This window comes from Cynoglossus semilaevis, chromosome 18 (assembly GCF_000523025.1).
Source record: "Cynoglossus semilaevis isolate Cse_v1.0 chromosome 18, Cse_v1.0, whole genome shotgun sequence".
Lineage (NCBI taxonomy): Eukaryota > Metazoa > Chordata > Actinopteri > Pleuronectiformes > Cynoglossidae > Cynoglossus > Cynoglossus semilaevis.
This window is the reverse complement of record NC_024324.1, coordinates 10,010,418-10,032,158: the sequence shown is the minus strand read 5'-3', so window position 1 is coordinate 10,032,158 and position 21,741 is coordinate 10,010,418. Positions and strand designations below refer to the sequence as shown.

Below are 21,741 nucleotides of genomic sequence, written 5' to 3'. Positions count from 1 at the left end.
TCTTTTGACCCGGAAGCTGACGCCAGTCGTGAGCTGTTCCATTGGTGGAGTAAAGATGGCTGACCAAGGCGCCGCAGATCCTGGGAATAACAACAATAGTAAAACCGAAGCCTCTGAAGGAACTATCATTAAGGTCACAGTAAAAACCCCTAAAGACAAGGAAGAGATCGCCATCGCAGAAGATGCCTCCGTCACCCAGGTTTGTAGATGAAACGGGGGGGAGCTCAGTGCTGCGTGCTCTCACGTCATTCTCCTGCCCACAACTTCAGCTACAAGGCTAGCTAGCCGCGCTAGCATATGGCGTCACTTTTACCGGTGAACGGGGGCTGTTGGAAATTAAGCAAGTAGTATGTAATGATAGTTTTACAGATTAAATAAAGGTGTATTTCGAGTTATTATTATGTTCGATAGTCAGGGGAGTTGGTTGTACACACTTTATTGTTTCTGTGACGGCTAACCGGTTAGCGACTAGCCTGCTAACAGCTAATGAGGCTCGTTCACAGTGAAGCCAATGTAGTGTCAGTTAACACGCTGTTGTCTGTCTTTTTACATAGTTTATGTCACAATAAGGCCCGAGGGGGTAGTTGGTGGTTTTTAATGTCAGATATCGCAACGAAACATGTCATTTCAACACGTTTTCGATAGCAAAGCTCAGTTTCACTCTAGAACATTCTCTCCTGCTGTCACTGAGTCATTTAGCTTTCTTGGGAATTCTCAGCATTCTCAGTGCTGCTCTTTGCCAAGAGACGGTCTACACTAATATAACAATGAAACTAGAAGCCTGTATTGAATCATATGTTTTTGTTGCTCATTAGGCCACGCATTTATAACTAGCATGTGAACTGAGCCATTTTTCATTTGTTGTCATATATTCGTCATAATACCATTAGCAGATTATGTGTAATGATATTGGATGTTAATCTTTGATCACATCGATGTAAATTTAATGAGGGTCTATATAATTTTTTGTTTTATCAAGCGAAGTACTTAATTTTTGTTTATGAGCAAATGTACTATTTCTTAGGCCACAACACCAATTATTATTACATCTATGTGGAAACCAACTGTTTAAAGTTGGAGTTTCATCTCGATAAGTGAGTGAAACATTAGCATTGAAGAGAAACAAACAATAACGTAATAAAGAAACGAATATTAAACCTTCCTCTAGAACATTTAAATCTACCTAAGGTTGACAATTATTTAATAAACAACACATTTCAGTATGTATTCAAAAACTAAACTTTCAACATTTGATAAAAATTCACAACTTCAAAGCTAAACTAAATTTTAGATCCATATCTAATCAGTTTTAGATTTAATCAGTATGTGCCCAATGAAAACGTATTGGCTGCATTTAAAACAACAATATAAAATATAAAACTATTTGCAGTGATTTTTTGGTTCTTTTTAGTAACTATTTTGCTGTGTGGTAATGCATAAACTTATTGTGTAACTTATTACCATATTCCCAGCAGAAGCTTGTGGCAGACATAATCTTTTACCTGATCCTAAACACAGTGCAATCAAATGACCTCTGCTTCTATATAACTATTTGTTGCATCATGTTTTTTTCCAAGGTGTATCTAAATAGTTTTTGTAATGGGTTAAATGCATTGACAAAGTTGAAAATATACCGTGGGGCTCCTGAGGGGTTAGATCTTGGACTTTAGAGTCATTGTTGACACAGCAGTTAAATGTTCTGAAGGCCTCACAAATAATAATAATTTGAGTTGAAACTGAACAAAAACAAATTAGACTATTCCCATTCACTACTGAAGCACAGCCATCCTTTGTTTCTGTGTAAACCAGTTGTTAAATTTGTCTTCTGCAGTTTAAGGAAGAGATCTCAAAGCGGTTTAAAGCCAAACAGGACCAGTTGGTTCTCATTTTCGCAGGGAAGATTTTGAAGGATGGCGACAGTCTCAGCCAACACGGTATCAAGGATGGCCTGACAGTTCACCTCGTCATAAAGACGGCACACAAGTAAGACAAAAAATGATATAAATGCTTACAACAAGAGGTTTATATTCCTTTTTGAAAGTGCATTTGTTATCTTGCATTGTTTTAATTGCAAAAATAGAACAATCCCAGACAAATATTGTCCCTTTAGTAATATGTGTTAAAGTTTCCTTTAAAATATTGAAGCCAGTGCCCTGAAGAAATATCAACCTGTATATCTGCTGAACTTTTCCTGACTCTATAGAGCTGGTGAAGGCAGCAGCAGCAGCACCACAGCCTCCAGTTCAAATCCCACTCAAACAGGCAGTTCCTCCACCTCTAGTCCAGCAGCCAACCCTTCTACCACAGTAGGTTCTTCTGGCTCAGCCCCACAATCAACACAGACACCCAATGTCCTATGTGAGTATACGTTTATGTGACTGTTCCACATCCAAGGTACTTTTGTACAGTGTCTAAAAGTTTTCACCTATGTTTTGTTTTTATCAGCTGGCTTTGGTGACCTGGCAAATATGGCAGGACTGGGAATGAGCTCGGGCAACTTCATGGAACTGCAGCAGCAGATGCAGAGGCAGCTCATGTCCAACCCAGAGATGCTTTCTCAGATCATGGAGAACCCGCTGGTGCAGAACATGATGTCCAACCCTGACCTAATGAGGCAGATGATCATGGCCAATCCTCAGATGCAGCAGCTGATGGAACGCAACCCAGAGATCTCTCACATGCTCAATAACCCAGAGCTAATGAGACAGGTACACTGAGTGTACCATGACATTCTTTTAGATCCCCCTCTGTATTCGAGCATATTTATTTGATGGCTTGCCCTCAAAAACACAAATAAGTAGCTTGTTTTTTGTTGTTGTTGTTGTTGCCTGCCAGACTATGGAGCTAGCCAGGAACCCAGCCATGATGCAGGAAATGATGCGAAACCAGGACCGTGCTCTGAGCAACTTGGAGAGCATCCCAGGAGGTTACAATGCCCTGCGGAGGATGTACACAGATATTCAGGAACCTATGTTTAGCGCTGCTAGGGAACAGGTAAACTTTATACATTGTTTGTTTATTGCAATACACTCACTGTGTGTCAGGGTATTTTATAATGCAGAACATATATAATGGCCTCTTTAGATTTACTAGTGCTTTGTGTTATCTTTCCATGCAGTTTGGTAACAACCCATTCTCGGCTCTCGGTGGTGGCTCTGAGTCTGGTGCCCAGCCATCTCGAACAGAGAACCGTGAGCCTCTGCCAAATCCATGGGCCCCACCAAATTCTTCTAACCCCCCTGAGAATGGAGGCAGCACCCCAGGAAGTGGGAGCAACAGCACCACAGGTGGCACCAATCCTACTGTGTCCAACCCTCTGGGCATCAGTGCAGGAAGTCTGGGCAATGGTACAAGAGAGCACACTGTCATTGTATAGTATACAGACCATGCTCATTTATTGTGAACTAGCAAGTGTAGTTACTTTAAGTAGAGACATATGTCCATACAAATATATTGGCTGACATTTTGTACGTCTTTCAGGCATGTTCAACAGCCCGGGAATGCAGAGTCTAATGCAGCAGATTTCTGAAAACCCTCAGCTGATGCAGAACATGCTTTCTGCTCCCTACATGCGCAGTATGATGCAATCACTGTCCCAAAACCCAGAGTTGGCCTCCCAGGTAAGAAGTGGAAAGATGACTAAACCACACAGGTACAATCTAATTGCATTAGAAACGGTGTATCACAAAGATAATGCTTCGCATACCAAAGTAATTGATTATGTTATGCTCTTGAGCTTGTAATAAATTACGATTGCGTTTAAGGTATCTCCTAATTAGAAAATGTATCAGGTCGGAATTGTTTGTTTGTTTATTTATTTTTTTTAAGTTGACTTTTCTTCCTTTGTCCCAGGTTCTTATGAATAACCCCTTGTTTGCTGGAAACCCACAGCTGCAGGAACAGTTTAGATCTCAGCTGCCAATCTTTCTTCAGCAGGTACTGCACACTGTACTACGTATCTACACCTCTGTATGATAATGAACATGAAAAACAACAAAAAAACAAACAGACCACAGGAGCTCAGAAAGTGTGTACAGAACCACACGTACTTTTACAAAGTACTTTTAAATCACAGGTCAAAGTGCCAGACATTTGACACATTGTATTAATTATGCATGACATTTTTCAGCTAATTGAAGGTTCAATGAGTAAACCACAACCTGTTCAGTAATTGGACTCATCTTTGCTCTTCTGGTTTGGCTGCAGATGCAGAACCCTGAAGCTCTGTCTGTGATGACCAACCCCAGAGCCATGCAGGCTCTCATGCAGATCCAACAGGGCCTACAGTTGCTGCAGACAGAAGCTCCAGGCCTCATGCCGAGGTGATGCACAAATACATATAAATTAAATTTCTACATTGTTTCATACTTTTTTAAAAAGGTCTTATTTTTGTTGTTTTTTTCTTTTGACCTAGTTTGATGACAGGTGGTATTCCCGGCATGCCCAATGCCCACTGCAGGAGGAATGCCAACTGCAGGAGGCATGCCCACTGCAGGAGGCATGCCCACTGCCGGAGGCATGCCCACTGCAGGAGGAATGCCAACTGCAGGAGGCATGCCCACTGCCGGAGGCATGCCCACTGCCGGAGGCATGCCCACTGCAGGAGGCATTCCCACTGCAGGAGGCATTCCCACTGCAGGAGGCATTCCCACTGCAGGAGGCATTCCCACTGCAGGAGGCATGCCCACTGCAGGAGGCATTCCCACTGCAGGAGGCATGCCCACTGCCGGAGGCATGCCCACTGCCGGAGGCATGCCCACTGCCGGAGGCATGCCCACTGCCGGAGGCATGCCCACTGCCGGAGGCATGCCCACTGCCGGAGGCATGCCCACTGCAGGAGGAATGCCAACTGCAGGAGGCATGCCCACTGCAGGAGGAATGCCAACTGCAGGAGGCATGCCCACTGCCGGAGGCATGCCCACTGCCGGAGGCATGCCCACTGCAGGAGGCATGCCCACTGCAGGAGGCATTCCCACTGCAGGAGGCATTCCCACTGCAGGAGGCATTCCCACTGCAGGAGGCATGCCCACTGCCGGAGGCATGCCCACTGCAGGAGGCATTCCCACTGCAGGAGGCATTCCCACTGCAGGAGGCATGCCCACTGCAGGAGGCATGCCCACTGCCGGAGGCATGCCCACTGCAGGGGTCATGCCCACAGCAGGACCCATGCCTACAGGAGGGTCCCTGCCCACAGAGAACCCAGCCACCTCTCCCAGCAGTGCGGGAACAAACAACGCCCAGCAACAGCTGATGCAACAGATGCTCCAGATGTTTGCTGGAGGAGGAAGTGCAACGGTACATACATGCACATAAACTGAATATCTTCATACATTTGTGTTTTGTAAACAACTCAGTTTCCTCAATAGCTGCTACACTTCCTAAAAAATGCAACACATTTTAAGCACAAAGAAAATATATTAAGTGTTTTTACAGGAACAGGAGGAATAGGCAAAGTGAAACTCCAAGGTCATACAGTAACATACTGAGAGGTTGTTGAGGTAACAGGTTCGGTCCTTTGGATATTCTTGCGTTAGAATTCTATGAAGATAAATTTCATTTGACATTAAAAATATTCTAGACATTTCTATAGAGTGTTAGATTCAAATAAAGGAGTGTAACACATGTAATTACCTCAGCCTTGTCTTTCTGTTGTGGCAACATGCTAATGTATTTTCTTTTTTGTTGCCATGTTTGTAAAGTTCATTTATCTCAATTAATTGTAACCAGTCCACAGCCAAGCTGTGATTAGTCAGATTGAAAATGTAGTTGTTTGACAGCCCTATTTTTGTATGTATCTTATTTATTTTTATTTTTTCACCTGTAGACCCAGACCCCTGAGGTGCTGTTCCGGTCTCAGCTGGACCAGCTCAACGCCATGGGCTTCATTAACCGTGAGGCCAACCTGCAGGCCCTCATCGCTACTGGAGGAGACATCAACGCCGCTATAGAGAGACTGTTGGGTTCACAGCCCTCGTAAAGACATACAGCGCTCACTGACGCACCAACACAATACAAGCATACAGACACACACCTTAGCCACACACACACACAAAAACCCACAGCGTCTTCAGAAAACCAAGAGAAATCTAAGTGTATTTTCCCAATCTTTGAAGAAAAAACTCAGACCGGAACTGTAATGCCCCCACCCCCTGATTTTCATTTGTTCTTAAATCATTCCCTCGTCCTTGTACTTTCTCTTTTCTGTCTTCATTCACCTTAATCTCTGTTGTGTTCCAGAGTGCTGCTGCTGTAGAGCCAGTTTGAACCTCTTTCACCTTCAGTTGTGTCCTGGTGAAGAGAAACAAAGCCAAACTTTCTGCCTACGTGGAATTCCCATGATTCCTTGATGCGTTGTTTTCATGGCATCCTAGTAGAGCGCAGTATCACAGAAAGACGTCTACACACACCTTATTACACCTTATAGGACGTGATTGGCGGTTGGCTCTGTTTCACACTTGGCCACTGTGTGACAGGTAGTTAGCGGGATATACGACACATGAAGAACCTCTGGGGGTACAGAGAGGGAATGAACAGGAGTCTTGTCCAGGTTGTCAAGCCGTACTTCCTAATTGTTTTGCTTTTACATAACTAGGTGTTAAAACCCAGGCATTTTCCCTATTTATTGCAAGCGCTTCTGAAAGTGAGGCTTTCCTGTTTTCCCCACTAGTTAAATGTTATTCCGTAAAACAGCACCCACTCTCTGGGTGAACACTTTCGCCCTCTGTCCCTCACCCCACACCCTCAGTCGGTGTGTTCACTCAATAAACCATAGTTAAAATCCACACAGCATCATCCAGAACTGTACTTTAAAACACCAACATTACAGCAGCTCCAAAGCAAAGGACACTGCTAGAATAGGGATTGATGGGGGAAAAACTCGTTTCTTTCATTTTAATCTGATACTATACATTTTTTCCCATGAGGTGCAGTCAGTACCAAGATAATCTCAATCTGTCAGGATTAAATACATTTAAAGAATTTAAAGAATGAATAAATGATAATAAAGGCTTTCTCGTATGGTGGTCCATACGTTTCTAAAATCAAGTTCTAGGTTGTCGTACGCTTTTTTTTTTTTCCTTTTGAAAATTTCCAGCGTTGTAGTTGTTGTAACCTTGGCAACTGCTCTGATAGCTTTGCTTCGTCTGTTGACCTCAGCTAAAATAAAAACAACAAAACATCTCCCAATTGAACATGTTGAACTAACTTTTAACAGTACTGTACTAAATAATAAAACCTGGTCAAAAAACACCTCACAGCCTGATCTGGTTGATTAAAGTCTTAAAGGGAGGGTGGGAAATCAAACATTTGTTTTTTAATTGTAATATTCTGGTTGTTATTGGATGTGGAATGTTGTGGTATAAAACAGCAAGTGATCTTTGGGGAACAAACTTTATGTTCCGCTGGTTGACTTTAGCTGCGTCACTGTTTTCTATATTATAACATACAGTATATGATTAGTTGCACCCAATAGAACCATTGAAGCATCCTCTAATATTTAATGGAATATTAACCACGACATTTAAAAACATTTAGAAACTTTCTTAATACTACTCTATATAAGAAAGCATATTTCTTTGCAACAAATTTTTTTTCTTCATTATTCCTCTCATACTTACAGATTCCCGGGTTTGGATGCAGCAAAGCTTCATGTGTTCATTGCATCAAATGTTTCTCCCTTTCTTTTGTCAATTGCTGAAGGATATGTTGTTATTACTAAGTGTGGTTTAAAGGGTTTTTCTAAAACATGAGTGGCCTTTTTAAATAATACTGTTGCACACTGAACTCAGTCACTCAATCATGTCTTGACCATGCCATCTCTTAATAATTTTCTTTTCTCCTTTGCTAGGTTCGTGGTGTGACGTGGATCTGTGACCTTATTTTTGATTGCACTAAGTATTTTTGCCTTGTGAATGTCAGCAAAGGCAAACCTCAGGTTTGACTTAAAATTCTAAAGTTTAGAGCAACATTAAATACAAAATAATTTATTTATGCTATCGTTTGATCAGTAGTTATTAACAACTTTTTAGCAAGTTTGACCTTTCTGTTTTTGAGTTCCATAAAATTATTTTGTTTTTATTTGCAGTGTTAAAAAAAATCTAAGGTTGTTTTTTTTTATTATTATTGTTTATCTTGAAATTACCCACACTGTGTTGGAGCTTTTTGGGAATTCTAGTCTTTCCTACAGAGGTAGAATTTAAAATACTATAGAAAATACTAAAAATGTATTTCATCTGCCACATGCAATAACTCTGTGCACCTCAAGGGGGCCTGTCCACTCACTGTGGAACCGCTGCTTTAAAAAGGTTTCCATTGTCATTAGTGGAGTTTGTCCAAAATGCCCAGTGAATGTAGTTCCTTCAGGACAAAAGCTTTTACCAGGCAGGTACCTGTTCCCTCGGCAGAGTCGTCAAATTAATTTGTTCCAGATTCAGTAATGATGTTATTAAAAACCTGTAATTTAAAGTGTTAGCTAATGATCTAGTGAATAGTAAAGGGCTGTACTGTGGCTCAATGTGGTTTGAGCGACAGGTACAGCCCTAAGGTGGCATTCTGCTGTGAAAACTACCAGCATTATCCCATCAACCCTCACTCCCAGTGTGTAGTCTGTGTCACTGTGTGACTGATTCTTATGTTCTCCGTAGTTAACTTCAAACAGTAGAAGAGTGTAATCAGGGTGAGGCATGAACGGCAGCTCATACCTGCAGGAGGCAGACAATGGCTACAATGGCACAGATGAATTCAGCTGCAGGGTGGGTTTTATTGTCACACAAATGAAAGGTGTGTTTTGGTTGAAAACCAAGCGTAGGAGAGGGTGGAGTCTGCTCCTGATGATTACCTGTGTGTGGTTCTACCTGTTCCACCTGCTCTGTTCTCTCTCTCTCTCTTTGCTCTTGCTCTCTCCCTCTGCCCGCCCAGCCTCTCATGTCAGCTGATGAAGGATCGGTTGGTCGGCAGGACTCCTGTCAGCCTACCTACCTGTCCTTAATCAGGACCTAAATGCTATCCACTCATGTATGAGGAAGTGAGTGGATACAGCCAAGTCCGTTCCCTTTTTTTTTTCTTCCTGTATTTCTGATTTATCTTGTTCACCAGAGTGAAAGGTCTCCTGTGGATTTTATTTCTGGTTTGTTTGGGGTTTTTTTACCAGAGTGAAAGGTCTCCTGTGGATTTAATTTCTGGGTTTTTTTCGTTATTTTTTCTTTCAATCTTTGGAGTTTTTATTCACTCAGGAGTCTGTCGTCACTGCCTGTAGAATGGGGTCTGATGACTCGTACAATTTTGTGTTTAAAGGTGAGTCGTGTTTGGACAGGCTGTGATTGAATGTGAAGAGATGAAGCTGTGTGCACTGCAAATCTGAGGAGGTGAAAGCTGTCAATGAACAGGTCGTAGCTGCTCTCTGTCACTTCCGCAGGAGAGACTGAAGGAGGGAAACAAGGAAGTGGGAGCTATCTGTCTGTTTTGATCATAAACTATTAGACCTTTAACCTGTTGTGGAAACTTTTCTCATATGTTCCGTCTCCCCAGCTCAGTTTGCTCCATTCTTCGTTTTCTTGACTGAATTCTATTCCATTCCATTCATTCCAGTGTAATGTCAGCCACGTTGTCGTGATGTCATAGTTTCAGGTGGTTTGTGACTGTGACAGAATTCAGACTGCTTCATCAAGGAAACTTGAAATGTTGACATGTAAACAATTATTTTTTTAAATAATTCTTCTTCCCCTGTGTGTGTCTCTGTTAAGTGGTTCTAATAGGAGAGTCGGGTGTAGGAAAAAGCAACCTTCTCTCCCGCTTCACTAAAAATGAGTTCAACCACGACAGTCGCACCACCATCGGAGTGGAGTTCAGCACACGGACGGTTCAGCTGGACAACTTCATCATCAAAGCCCAAATCTGGGACACAGCAGGGCTGGAGCGCTACAGGGCTATCACCTCAGCGTGGGTACACCCACAGACACACATACATGAGTAACAGAGTTGCCACACAGTGGCAGATTGAGTAACTGGGAGGATTTCAGTTTGCTCCTATTTCACACAAACAATACAGTTTCACAATACCAGGTTCAAGTGGTAAAGGGCTGTTCAGTGTTTTTCCACAAAGGTATGAATATTTTCTGAATTGTGACAGGGGCACAGGTAATACTGAGTCAAATAGTTAATGTGAAGGCACACAACTTTAGATCTGTGCCACACACACAGAAAAAGGCGAGGTAAGACTGTAAGGGTGGTAAAAGTAACATTCCTCATGCAGCAGGTTATCTGGTCCTAGGAATGAAGGAGGAAAGGAGCATCCCCAGAGGCTCACCACTATGTGCTGAACTTCTTAGAAGAGTTTTCTGAGATTTAGAAACCCAGGACCCTTTACAGCTGACAGATGAAAGGATGTTGACATTTGGGGTTTTATGGTCTTTAAAATGACCAAATGAGTGTTCCTAATCTGAGATGCAAAAGTCAGTGTCGGTGATAATAATAAGGTGCATCAGTAGTCTGGTATTGAGGTTTTGAGGACTGAAAAGTCGGCAAAAGCCTGGCTCTGTAGACAGAAAAAGTGATTGAGCATCCTGCCTGCAGTCCAGATCTGTCTCCTGTTGAAAATCTCCAGCTCCTCATGAGAGAGGACACTCAGACCAGGGTATTTATTTCCCAGTTTATTTGACCAGTGTTGCACTTTTCCATCTTATTCATTCGAAATTTACAGAAAATATCAGTTATTTAGGATCATAAAACAAATTAACAAACGAGGGCAGCAGCAGATTAGCATTTGTCCCTTTGATTTGAAACTATTGATATTTTTTGCAGACCTCACTCCTGAATATTTGTCAGTACATCATATGAAACACTTCCATCTGATTTAGTATCTATTCCTTACTCTTCCCAGGTATTACAGAGGAGCTGTTGGGGCCTTGTTGGTGTATGACATCAGTAAACACTTGACCTACGAGAGTGCAGAGCGCTGGCTGAAGGAGCTGTACGAACATGCAGACCCTCATATTGTGGTCATGTTGGTGGGAAATAAGAGCGACCTGGAATCTGTCAGGACTGTGCCCACAGAGGAAGCCAAGGACTTTGCAGGTCAGTTACCTGGTATTTCGCTTATTTCCATATTCAAAGTGTCAAGGTTTACACCGCTGTTAAGCTTGACCTGAGGTTTAGGCCATGGCTTTTTAATCTTTGCTTTGTTTGCTGTTGTACTCAAGAGAAAAGAGGCCTAATGTTTATGGAAACATCAGCGCTGGATTCCACCAATGTGGAGGTTGCCTTCAATGAAGTCCTGACTGGTATGTGGTTGAGTAACTCTCTCTTAAAAATATAAATACATTGTGTTTTCCTGGGAATACCCTGTGGTGTTTATGTGATTCCTGCAGCCATCCATAAGAAGGTGGCCAGCAGGGAGGTGACCCGTGGCTCCATCAGCGCTGTAACTCTATCCAACTCCATCGGTCCCACCAGTGAGGCGCAGGAGGAGCGCAGAAGCTGCTGCAAGAGTTCCTAACAGACCGTCTCCCCCTGCTCATCTGTGGTGTCCAGGATGAAGCCACATCCTCTTTGACTGTTGAACATGAAGTCGTTTACCCACACACTGGCTGAAGATGAGGTACCTGTTTGACACTCGAGGAGTCAAAGTACCAGCCACCTTCAATATGAAGGCTGTGCGGTGCACAACTGAAAAGAGAGACAAACTTTTTTTTTTTGACTACACTGTATTTCTTGGGTTGGCTGTCTGGGGCTTCTCTTCATTTTGTCATACAATTGATTCTCTTAGGTTTTTTTTTTTTTTTGCTTTTACAGAAGAATCCGCAGGGATTACGTATAAATAAATTATTTATGTTAACTAATCCGCTGGTAATTAGAAATGAATTCAGAGTCAATTTGAGGCAGATCGGGGGTATGTCAAGTACTGAGTATCTGACCTCATCAGAGTTGGACCTTTTTTTTTTTTAAACCACTTAACTCCTAAGAAGTCAACCTAAAAGTCTATGGAATTATTCCTGGAGTGCTATGGTTTATTAGTGATATGAACACAGTGCGCAGGCTGCCATTGTTGTGCTATCAGAGGGCTGTGTGACATCAATATGCAAGATGTTCATCATCACAAATACCTTAGCACAAAAACCTCATTATGAACCAAAATCTAAACTAACAATTTTTTTTGTAATTTTAATAATTATTATTCTTAAACATTAATTTAATAGTCACAGTCGTTGTCGGCCTGAAGAGGGCAGTGCTGACTCTCAAAGCATAGTATCTACTTTTTTTCTTGTGCTCCTGGTGATAAACATGAACTGAGGTCATGTGTTGCCATAGTAATCTTACCATGGAGACGACCTCTGCTCTGCCCTCCAGAGCTCATGAAAAAAGAGTACATTTATTTCTATTTTCTCACACAAATAGTACATTAATTCAGAGGCTCCCAGTCAGTGGTGGTCAGTTTGTGGTCATAGTTTTAAAAAAAAAAGGTGACGCTGAGAATCAAAGATATCCTGGTCAGCACTGAAACAAGGGCTGAACAAATAAACAGAATTTAATATATGTATCATAATACATTTCTAAAATTAATAATAAATAAGAGTTTAACCAGATTTATTGCAATGGTATATAACTAATATGTTCTGTGCAGCAAACTGACCCTGGGACATGACAAGACAGGGTTTTGTTTTTTTACTTTTAAAGCTTTATTATGGTGTAGTATTATATTTGTATTCTTGCCCTACAATATATTCATAGTACAAGTATCAGGACTATCAGTGCTGGTACTGTTGGTTATAATAAGAAGCCATAAATCCTGGTGGATAAAAAATAAATATTGTTGATTGGTCTGCACAAAGTCTTTGAAAATCCCATGAATAAACCTCCTTCCTTGTGCAGTAAAGCACAGTAGGATTATGAGGTGTAGCCGAGTACTTTCTTGTTGCATCATGTTTTGTATCCCTGGAGCAAATGAAGATGTGAGATGGACCGAACATGACTCCTGTCTACTATTATCTATGAAAAAAAACCCAAAAACAATTTGCTCAAAAAGACATTACTCTTTTGGTTTGCGTTTTATCCTTTGAAAAACTCCCTTGTGGAAATGTTTTTTTCTGCAGCAATATAACCACCTTTACTTGGTTTTAAGTTTTTCAAATGAAAATCTAACGAGGAAGACTCTGCACTGGGCACTGAGGATATTTTAACCACCTAAGTATTAGCATCTGGAGTAATAATCCACACGAGCAGAGGAGGCTGCACAGGTTGAAAGGATGTTCAATGAAGCCTGTTAATCTCCATCTGTCCTGTGCCTCCAGGTGAAGGTTATGTTTGCAAAAACACATTAATGAGCTCTTCGGCAGGAGGACTGAAAGAAGCCAGACGACCACGAAGATAAAGGTCGAAGTAGGTGGAAAAAAGTGGATTTAGGACCTACAGGTGGTTGTCATAACTCCTGTATGTAAAAGACATGTGTAGCCTGTTAAGAAAAGTGTATCTAAAGCCTTGGTTCCCAAACCCTTTGCGGCACTCCGCCGTGCTGGCACATCACGCCTTGGTTCCCAAACCCTTTGCGGCACATCAGAGCTGTGGCTTCAAATCTCCAGTTAAATTGCGCTTCCTACAAAACTGCTATTTTCATTGAAGAAAAGAAGTCAAATTTGTGCAATTTTCCTAATGTAGCAACAGCTCTGTGGCCCCTAAGAGGACCTGGAGGGCTATTTTGGGAACCACTAAAATCTAAAGTAAGGATTGACCATAATTACACAAATGCAAAACACGATCACTCTGATGTAATAATAATTTGAAACAATGTTAATGAAATGTTTACATCTAGCATTGATTTAAATCCATTACTTTGAGGTATTTTTTTTCCTCTCCTACGCCTGACAGCAGTGATTACGTGACACCGCCCACACAGAATCAATAATAATTGACCTTTGTACGAATGTCACCTTTAACCCCTGGCAAATTTCTAAGTCTAATGAAAAATGTCACTTCTGCTTTCTTTACATCCACCTTCTCCATCCAGGTTTCTGACTTTGTGGTTAGTCTGCTGTTCACCTCTCCCTCCTTCCCTGACACTCTCCCTGTTTGTTTGTAGGGTCTTTCAGTGTTTATACCACAAAGTCACGTGATCATTAAAACACGATAACGCAAATGTCCTATTGCAGTCACAGTGTTATCTCCCTACATCCTTGCTTATCGTTTTTTATTTGCCTTCTCTGTGTAACTTAACCTCCCAAGACCAAAACATTTCTCACATATTCACTTGTCAGTTCACATTAGGGTTTAAAATATGGGGAGGGGAGGTATCTGCAGCTGTGGGTTTGTGGTAGAGCAAACTGTTAAGAAATGCAATGCAACATAGGAAATTTACTTTCTTTGCATCTGGTAAATATGTTTGGGCAATTAGTTTCTGTCACTTTTTTAATTTTGAAAGGTAATCTATAACTCTACATTGTCTTGCATTATACAGACAAACATTATGGCAAAAGGCTCTAGGAGCCTTAGAAGCTTCTACATCTTGAATATTTTACAGATAATTGAATAGTCAATGGGGATTTTCCCCTTAAGGCTTGTCTAATTTTTGGTAGCGATTCAAGGTTTGGTCATCCCATCCCTGGTTCCTCCTGCATGTCATAATCTACAAACACTGTACTTACTCAATCCAAATACGCTGTGAACCTTTCACCATACAGTTTCTGTGTAATAGTAAAGCCATAGTACAGTTTCCTTCTTGCAAAATATAATGTTGAAATTGGAAAGTCTCGAGTCGAACTGTTGCTGACAGGCAATTTTTTAAGTTTGGCTGAATTTTCGGAAGTAAAAATTAAAAAATATCACATGTTCTGTTCTCCCAGTGAAATTAAATGAGATATCCTGCATCTGATCTGTTGAGTGTGTCAACAGAGAGCGCAAATTTTTTTATATATATATATATATATATATATATATATATATATCAGCTGACATCTTTGCATAAATAGAAGCACAGCCGATACATGATGATTACCATGGTGACGTTGTTATGGCGACTAATCAATGGAGAGGTGAGCTGATGGCTGCCTGTGTATTCAGGAGCTACACTCACCAAAATGTGCAGGAGAAGTTGCAGCGAGCAGAAATTAGACAGAACAGGAGCCGAGAGCAGGGCCTATGACTGCAGGGTTGTGTGGAGAGTTAATCACCTCATTATGAGATTAAATGTACATTTAAAACCACTTCAATTAGCTGTGTGTCTTTGATCGTTCACTTGTCCTCTTGTGTCTTGTGTCTTGTCTTGTTGTTTGTAGCAGCTTGTATCAAAGGCACAGCGGGGATCCCAACAAGTTTGCTGATATAAAAGTATATAAATGCTCCTGAGGCCCGGCCTGGTTGTTGACCCATGGGTCGTAATATTGCGTACTTCAGTTGCTATGACAGTCTACGTGTTTGCCAGTAGTGCTGGAAAAACTGCGGGTGTGAAGTGATTCATCGCATTTGATGTGTAGTTTTGAGCAGCAACTTGGAAGCAGACTGAGAATGGGATCGTCATTATCTACAGTGAGCCGAGGTAGATCTTTGCTGACTGGGATCAAAGAGGAATTCTGATAGTTTTTGGAGTTTTGCTTTTTCGCTCTGCATATGTTGAAAATATACTTACAAGTGCTTCACAACATGAACAAGTTCCAACCAGTGTAGGAATTGTGTAAATATTGTTAATGTACAAGCAGTCACAGCATACTGTACCTCTTCTTCCTGTTGGAATACGATAAGATCCTGTCACTGCAGGTGAGTTTTACTGTCATACAGTTACTTCTCCTTCTGGATAAACATAAACAGCTCTTCACTGTTGCGGTAACGTTAGCGTCCGTTTTGTGTTTCGCGGTTTTCGACACGAATTGACAGTTTACCACAGAGTATCATATAATTGTTGCCAATCTGATGTTGATACAGTACAAGTAACATTTTGCTTTTCAATGTGTTTGTGGTATGAAACAGAGGCAGGACGTTATCTCCTACATCAGAGTTCAGCTGAATGTAGCCAGGCAGCTAACACGGACCAACATTTCCAGGGCCGGACCCACTGAAAAATCCAGGTGTAAATTCAGGTATTGGGGAAAATTCTTACAAAAGTTGTGATGTTGTGTTTTGGACGACTTTACAGTTGTTCAGTGAATGGTGTAATTTATATACCTCCTTTTTACTCAGAGTACTAAACTTGCATTGTACATTTAAAATTGTGTATTTGTTAAATATCTCAAATTTGTGCGATATATTATTTTTAAAAAGTACACTTCATTAAATATAGAATTAAATTATGTATGTTCAGTTACAAATAGAATTAATGAGATGTTGACTGTGTCATTCAATACTTTCAAATTGGGTGATGATGATGCTGAGTCACATGACTCATCAAACAGTGTTTAACTGTACAATATAAGTATTGAAGTGGGCAATCAGTGGCAGCCTTCACTTTAGTCACTTCTGTGCGAGAATCACAGGTAAACTGTGTTTCACCACAACTTCTACTTTCTAAACATTTGGGCACCAGTACAAAATGATGTGCCCTCTATGTAGTGCATTATGTAGGGTGTAGGGCTGTTCCACACGGTCTGTGTTGAACCAAACGTTGTTTTTTCCCTACTGACAGTACTTGGTGTCCCTGAGCAGCAGTGTTATGTGTTGTGGATACTGTATGTCACTGGAGCAGTGACATACAGTATGGAGAAAATGAGTAGTAAAATAATTCAGTGAGCAAATGGCAACTTTTGTCGCTCATTTAAGCGCAAAAAATGAACCCCACATACAAGGGAACTTGAACCTGCCCTAACCATAACTCTGGTGACCAAGTTGTTGATGGACAGTGTCGAAGGCAGAATACATCTGCAGAAAGCTTTGCTTTTAAGTATGTGTGACTATAAAGAAACTTTTCAGCAGCTCCAGAAGAGGAGCTGAGAGGAAAAAGGCGATAATACCACCCAGCCTCAAAAAGTGCTCTGCTCTTTCTCAGAGGAAGACAAAATGTCTGGCAATACAGTAAGTGACAGAAGAGGCAATAAATTGAGTTTATGAGCAGATATTTCCATGTCTGTATTTTCCTTCCTTCACGGCTTTTGTTGCACAGTGAATGTGCGTGGATGAGATGCTGTCCAGATAAAATGGCTCAGCCTGAGGATTTGTCTTGAGCGTGTCGTACAAACGTTCCCATCACATAATATTTTGTTCCACCAACTTGAAATAATTCCTATAATTGTCCCTGAAAAGAGCCTGTCCTTGAGTCAGGCTCAGTGTTGGTTCATTTCAGGTCTTTTTAGAAATCTATTATAAAGGTTAGAAAATAATCTTTGCACTGTTTTGAATCGTCTTAAGTGAAAGACTAATTTTGTTCTAATGTTAAGAAACATTTTGGTACTTGCTACAGCCCAAAATGAATATGAATACCTGTGTCCCGTCATGTCCCTGGCCCAGAAAAGAAAGTGTTAAATTGTTTTACCAGCACTCACCTAAATCCTGTATGTAAAAAAAATCTTTAAATTAAGAAATCATAAAACAGCTTTGCAGTAATGTCCCCCAGCTTAATTGAATTTGAGACCCCTGTATTAAGGCGAGAAATAATGAACCAGAACATTTAACTTCTGTTGTTGGTAAATCGTCTATGACGTATGTTTAAATTATAATCCATCCTTGACACGTACAATAACTGCTGTCAGAAAAAGCATTTCCATAAGCATAAATATGTCACTGATAGACTTACTACAAACAATACATGTACAGTCCCTCGTGAAAGTTCTTGTACAAGTGCGCACACAGGCAACATGTTTGCTTTCCTTTCCAGGAGTTGTTGAATCCACAGCCTTCCTGAGCCAAATCTCTCTGGAGTCTTTGTGCTGTGGGAAAACACATGTTGTTGTTGTCCATTTTCCTGACATGGAAGGGTGGACGCTTGGGCCGCTGGACAAGAAGGTTGAACTGAGGTCACTTTGCCAAGAAATACAGAACATGCAGACTCTCCCAGGGTGTTGGTGTGTGCATGATCTGGAATGGTTCAACATCCGAACACAGTGTATGTCGGCGCTTTGTTTTGATGCGGCAGTGTGCATACATCTGGAATATTTGCCCCGTGCAGTTTCCCTCTGTACTAAGTGAAAGCTGCATCTAAAAATACCATGGGCCTTAGAGGAAAAGGCGTGAGGATGGAAACCATTTCCAGAATCACAAGAAGAAGAAGAGAGAACAGACAACAGGCCAGAGGGCTGGGGGTAATTTAGACAAGGAGTCACACTGTGACATGGAAGGGAAGGGCTTCCCCTCCTGCTCCCATGGGTGCAGTTTCAGTTTTCATGCATTGCTTTTGTTTGAAAAGTCACAAAAGTATCTTTTGTGTTTCTTCTGTTTTGTGCTGTTTAATTAAAACCAAAGAAGTGTCTGTTACACTAATGAAGGCGCGGTGCTCAGAGCTACATTACATTTGCTTCTGTCAATTTGAGGACTTATGAACACATTTGTGAAAGAGGTGTCAAAGGCAGATGTAGATGCAGAGAGTGTGTGGAGATGGGGAAGAGGTAGAGGAGGAGGAGGAGTGGTGGGTGGTGAGGGGGAGGAGGAAGAAGAGGGGGAGGGAGAGAGCTGAAGGAGCAGTGTCTGCGCTGCAGGAGAGTCAGAGGAGAGTGAGAGTGTTGAGGAGAAGACGCTGCTGCAGCGCAAGTCCGCCTGGACATGAGAGAGACTTTTACTGAATACTGAATAATCAGGGCTTTCCTTCCGCCGCCATGTACTTTGGTATGTACACGATCTGATAGGCTTTGTCTGTCAGTGGAGATTTGTGTGTGAGTGTGTGTTTTAGTCGGAGTGGAGTCACTTGTTGCTATGTTGAAACAGATATGAACTCAATCACCTGCACAATGGAGTAGACGGACAGATGGGTTATTTGGTGCATCTCTTAGCAGTGACAAAACTAAGGTGACAGTGACTGAGGATATCCTCATGAGAGAAATCATTTAAAAAAAAAAAGTCAAAAGTGGTTACCAAAGAGGGGGGCTGCTGTAATTTAGGAGAGTAGATTTGTTGTGGGGGATGAATGCAAGGCAAGAGGATTTGGAGTTCAGGATTTTATTCACTTGTCTCACAGTGAGAAAATTGCATTGATTTTTAATTTTATTTCCTTTGTTGCATGAGAAGAACAGTTTTGTAGTAGGTTTTTTAACTGTATTTTAGATTTTAAAAATTGAAGTGGAATTAAAGCAAGGGGCCACCAGTACACATAAGGTAGATGCTGCAGAAAAAGTTTGGTATTAACTCAGAGTCACACAAATAATAATCCCTTGAATATTTTAATTGGATAAACTATATTATTTTTATTATAACAGAAAGTATATAGTGTTGTTTACATCTGCTGGAAAACTAGCCTCCGTCTGTATTCTGTCTTTACTTCTTATTTGAAATGTCTACCATTACAGGGCTGGGTTTCTAACTTGAAGCTGCTTTTTGGTTGCTTTAAAAATATTATTATTTCTGCACTCAGTTTGAAGGTGAAGTTGCTATTTGTCATGTCCAGTCAACAAAAATGCGAGGTTTGTCTGCCTTCATCATCCATCAACCACAGCAGGAAGGTTAGGACTTGTATAACTAGCCCTGCTCTGTAACCTGATTGGATGGCACTCATTTCATTTGTTGGTCAAATTGGTTAGTCTCCTTGGTCATCTAGAGAAAACATTTTTTTCCTCTCCCCCCGACAGTTTGGTCATCTAGAGAAAACATTTTTTTCTTTCCCTCTCCCCCCGACAGCAATGCCAAACATAATTCATGCTTGGGATAAACTTATATTAACAAAGCCAGTTAAGAAAAGGACTAAGTCCAGAGACTGGAGAACAAAAGATAATATTAAAAAGTGATTCCAGTGGAAATGCTGCCACAACAAAAACGGATGCTACAGGTTTTACAAAAGCATTATGTATGCCATAAAATGGTAAAAATTCATCACCCAGGATCCACAGTTAAGCAAACATTTAAAAAATAAAATGTTTAATCATAAATATTAATCAGGTGGACCTGATATGACTGAATTTTTATTTTTATTTTTTTCATATCTTCAAGCACTTGGTGATCCATCCTGAAAACTGCCTAAAATATTTTCCAATTTCATGAAAGTAAACACACATTCTCTCTCACGCACATGCACACACACACACGCACACACACACACACCATTTAAACTCGTTAAAGGCAATCAGCCTGTGTCGGGGCGGATGTGTGTGTTTTGATTAAGATTATACTTATGGGCTGGTCCTAAATCACACTGTAATCAGGCTGAAAGAACATTCAAACTGCACAACTGACTCCTATGATCAGAATCAACAAGGCATTTTTCTCTCAGCAGCTTGAGTCATAATGATTACATTGAGCCAAAGTCATTTTTTAAAAATGAGTTTCATTTAATAATGTTTTATTGTTCCTCAAAATGTAGCTGCAACTACGTCATGGAAATCAGTATGAATACAGCAACCAGTGTGGGGTGCATATAGACCCCCACAAACAAAATAATTCCCAGTGTTTTAGCCCAGTCACACCCAAATGGCTCCAGGGATTAGAGCTCAACTGTATGTACTGGACTGTATGTGTGTATATCTTGGTGTCCCGACATATGAGGCCCTCATGATGACATGTTGCTCAACATGTAAACAAAATCATTCTTTGCTTCTGTGGAGACCGGGTGAAGGGCCCTGGGCAGGATTCAGTTGAAATCCAGTAGTTTCTCTGTGTTTACATCATGCACTCAGTGATTTGTTAATCATTTACATAATCGCGGAGCCAGGGGTGCCCAAAGTAAGGCCCGTGGGCCAGCTCTGACACACCAATTTTAACTATCAGTTATCAATGTTGAGCTAACAATTGGCCAGTGTTCCTGGCTTTACTGTCTTGTTAATATACTTCTAACAGACAGTGTGATTGGATTGGATAGATGTCCCTCTCTCTAGTCAACAGGTGAAGCTCTCACTGGCCCACATCCACATTTGTTTCAGATTCAGATTACATGTTTATCATTTTCAGTAGATATCCTTCACTAAAAGTTCCATTTCATTTTTGTTCCCTTTTCGCACCTTAAATAAGTCACAACATCTACATGTGCTCATCTACTTAACTTGCAGTACTGTCTTTCAGGTAACGTGTGTCACAATGTTACACCGCCACTGGCCCGCCCCTCAATGTGCAGGACCCATCCCTCCACTGATCCGAAGCCCCTCCTCCCCCTCCACCTGCTGCCTGGCTTCACTGACGTGAGTATTGTCAGTCACTGACTTTGTCATGGTAACCACAGTCTCACCTAATCCTGACCTCCTTAAAAAAAGATCCTCATTGTGGAAGAGTCTCACCTGCTCCGAGTTATTTTTTCAAAGCACAGATGCATGAGCAACACTGCCTACTTCTTTCTAAATATATCGGTGCTGATGCAGAGAGCAGTGACATTTCAACACGTCTTGGGGGGTAAAGCCGTTTTTGCAGTATTTCTCACACAGAGCTTTTCATAGCTTCAATCCACCCCAGTATTTGTGAGGTATGTAGAGGAGCAGAGCTGGTCGGAATCATGCTGTATGTCTTAATCCTAATTCCTGGGGTTATTAATGTATCAAAAATGCTGTTTGTTTTTTTTCCCCAGGCCCTAGTCAGTGTAGAACAAACGAACGTAGATTAACTTGTATCGCACAACAGCCTCCTTCACCTCTTTTATTTCTCGTATTTATTTCGAGCTCAAAAAGTGGAGGAAATGTGAAGTGTCCTTGACACGCAGAGGCT

General features: G+C 41.2%; 3 protein-coding genes across 4 annotated transcripts in view; all 3 read left to right on the top strand.

Annotated features, from left to right (window-relative positions):
- Nucleotides 1–7,248, top strand: ubqln4 (ubiquilin 4). Its single transcript, XM_025065154.1, has 12 exons — nucleotides 1–199; nucleotides 1,832–1,983; nucleotides 2,204–2,358; nucleotides 2,446–2,708; nucleotides 2,836–2,994; nucleotides 3,119–3,347; nucleotides 3,481–3,620; nucleotides 3,853–3,936; nucleotides 4,207–4,322; nucleotides 4,415–4,437; nucleotides 5,093–5,295; nucleotides 5,825–7,248. The coding sequence occupies exons 1-12, from the start codon at nucleotides 56–58 to the stop codon at nucleotides 5,975–5,977; spliced, it is 1,821 nt and encodes a 606-aa protein (XP_024920922.1). The 5' UTR covers nucleotides 1–55; the 3' UTR covers nucleotides 5,978–7,248.
- Nucleotides 7,249–9,155: 1,907 nt separating this feature from the next.
- LOC103394362 (ras-related protein Rab-25-like) lies at nucleotides 9,156–13,510 on the top strand. 2 transcript variants are annotated; one of them, XR_003052659.1, is made up of 6 exons: nucleotides 9,156–9,291; nucleotides 9,741–9,936; nucleotides 10,877–11,070; nucleotides 11,196–11,276; nucleotides 11,364–11,593; nucleotides 13,284–13,510. XR_003052659.1 is itself a non-coding variant. In XM_008331632.3 (5 exons), the coding sequence occupies exons 1-5, from the start codon at nucleotides 9,255–9,257 to the stop codon at nucleotides 11,489–11,491; spliced, it is 636 nt and encodes a 211-aa protein (XP_008329854.1). In that variant the 5' UTR covers nucleotides 9,156–9,254; the 3' UTR covers nucleotides 11,492–11,783. The 2 variants fall into 2 exon arrangements, 1 of the variants encoding a protein (XP_008329854.1); XM_008331632.3 differs by lacking the exon at nucleotides 13,284–13,510 and having other exon boundaries at nucleotides 11,364–11,783.
- Nucleotides 13,511–18,538: 5,028 nt separating this feature from the next.
- Nucleotides 18,539–21,741, top strand: part of LOC103394361 (zinc finger protein 385D) — a 16,004-nt gene continuing 12,801 nt past the window's right edge. Inside the window, exons 1-2 of the mRNA XM_017040999.2 lie at nucleotides 18,539–18,729; nucleotides 21,109–21,224. Coding sequence (XP_016896488.1) covers nucleotides 18,720–18,729; nucleotides 21,109–21,224 — 126 coding nt within the window. The 5' untranslated portion in view covers nucleotides 18,539–18,719. The remainder of the gene's footprint in view (nucleotides 18,730–21,108; nucleotides 21,225–21,741) is intronic.

Excerpts from the sequence above, each read along its gene's own strand:
- ubqln4 (XM_025065154.1), top strand. The coding sequence starts at position 56 with ATGGCTGACCAAGGCGCCGCAGATCCTGGGAATAACAACAATAGTAAA. Across the intron at positions 2,359-2,445 it reads ACAGACACCCAATGTCCTAT|CTGGCTTTGGTGACCTGGCA; the intron begins GTGAGTATACGT and ends TGTTTTTATCAG. Across the intron at positions 4,323-4,414 it reads GCTCCAGGCCTCATGCCGAG|TTTGATGACAGGTGGTATTC; the intron begins GTGATGCACAAA and ends CTTTTGACCTAG.
- LOC103394362 (XM_008331632.3), top strand. The coding sequence starts at position 9,255 with ATGGGGTCTGATGACTCGTACAATTTTGTGTTTAAAG. Across the intron at positions 11,071-11,195 it reads GGAAGCCAAGGACTTTGCAG|AGAAAAGAGGCCTAATGTTT; the intron begins GTCAGTTACCTG and ends GTTGTACTCAAG. Across the intron at positions 11,277-11,363 it reads CTTCAATGAAGTCCTGACTG|CCATCCATAAGAAGGTGGCC; the intron begins GTATGTGGTTGA and ends TGATTCCTGCAG.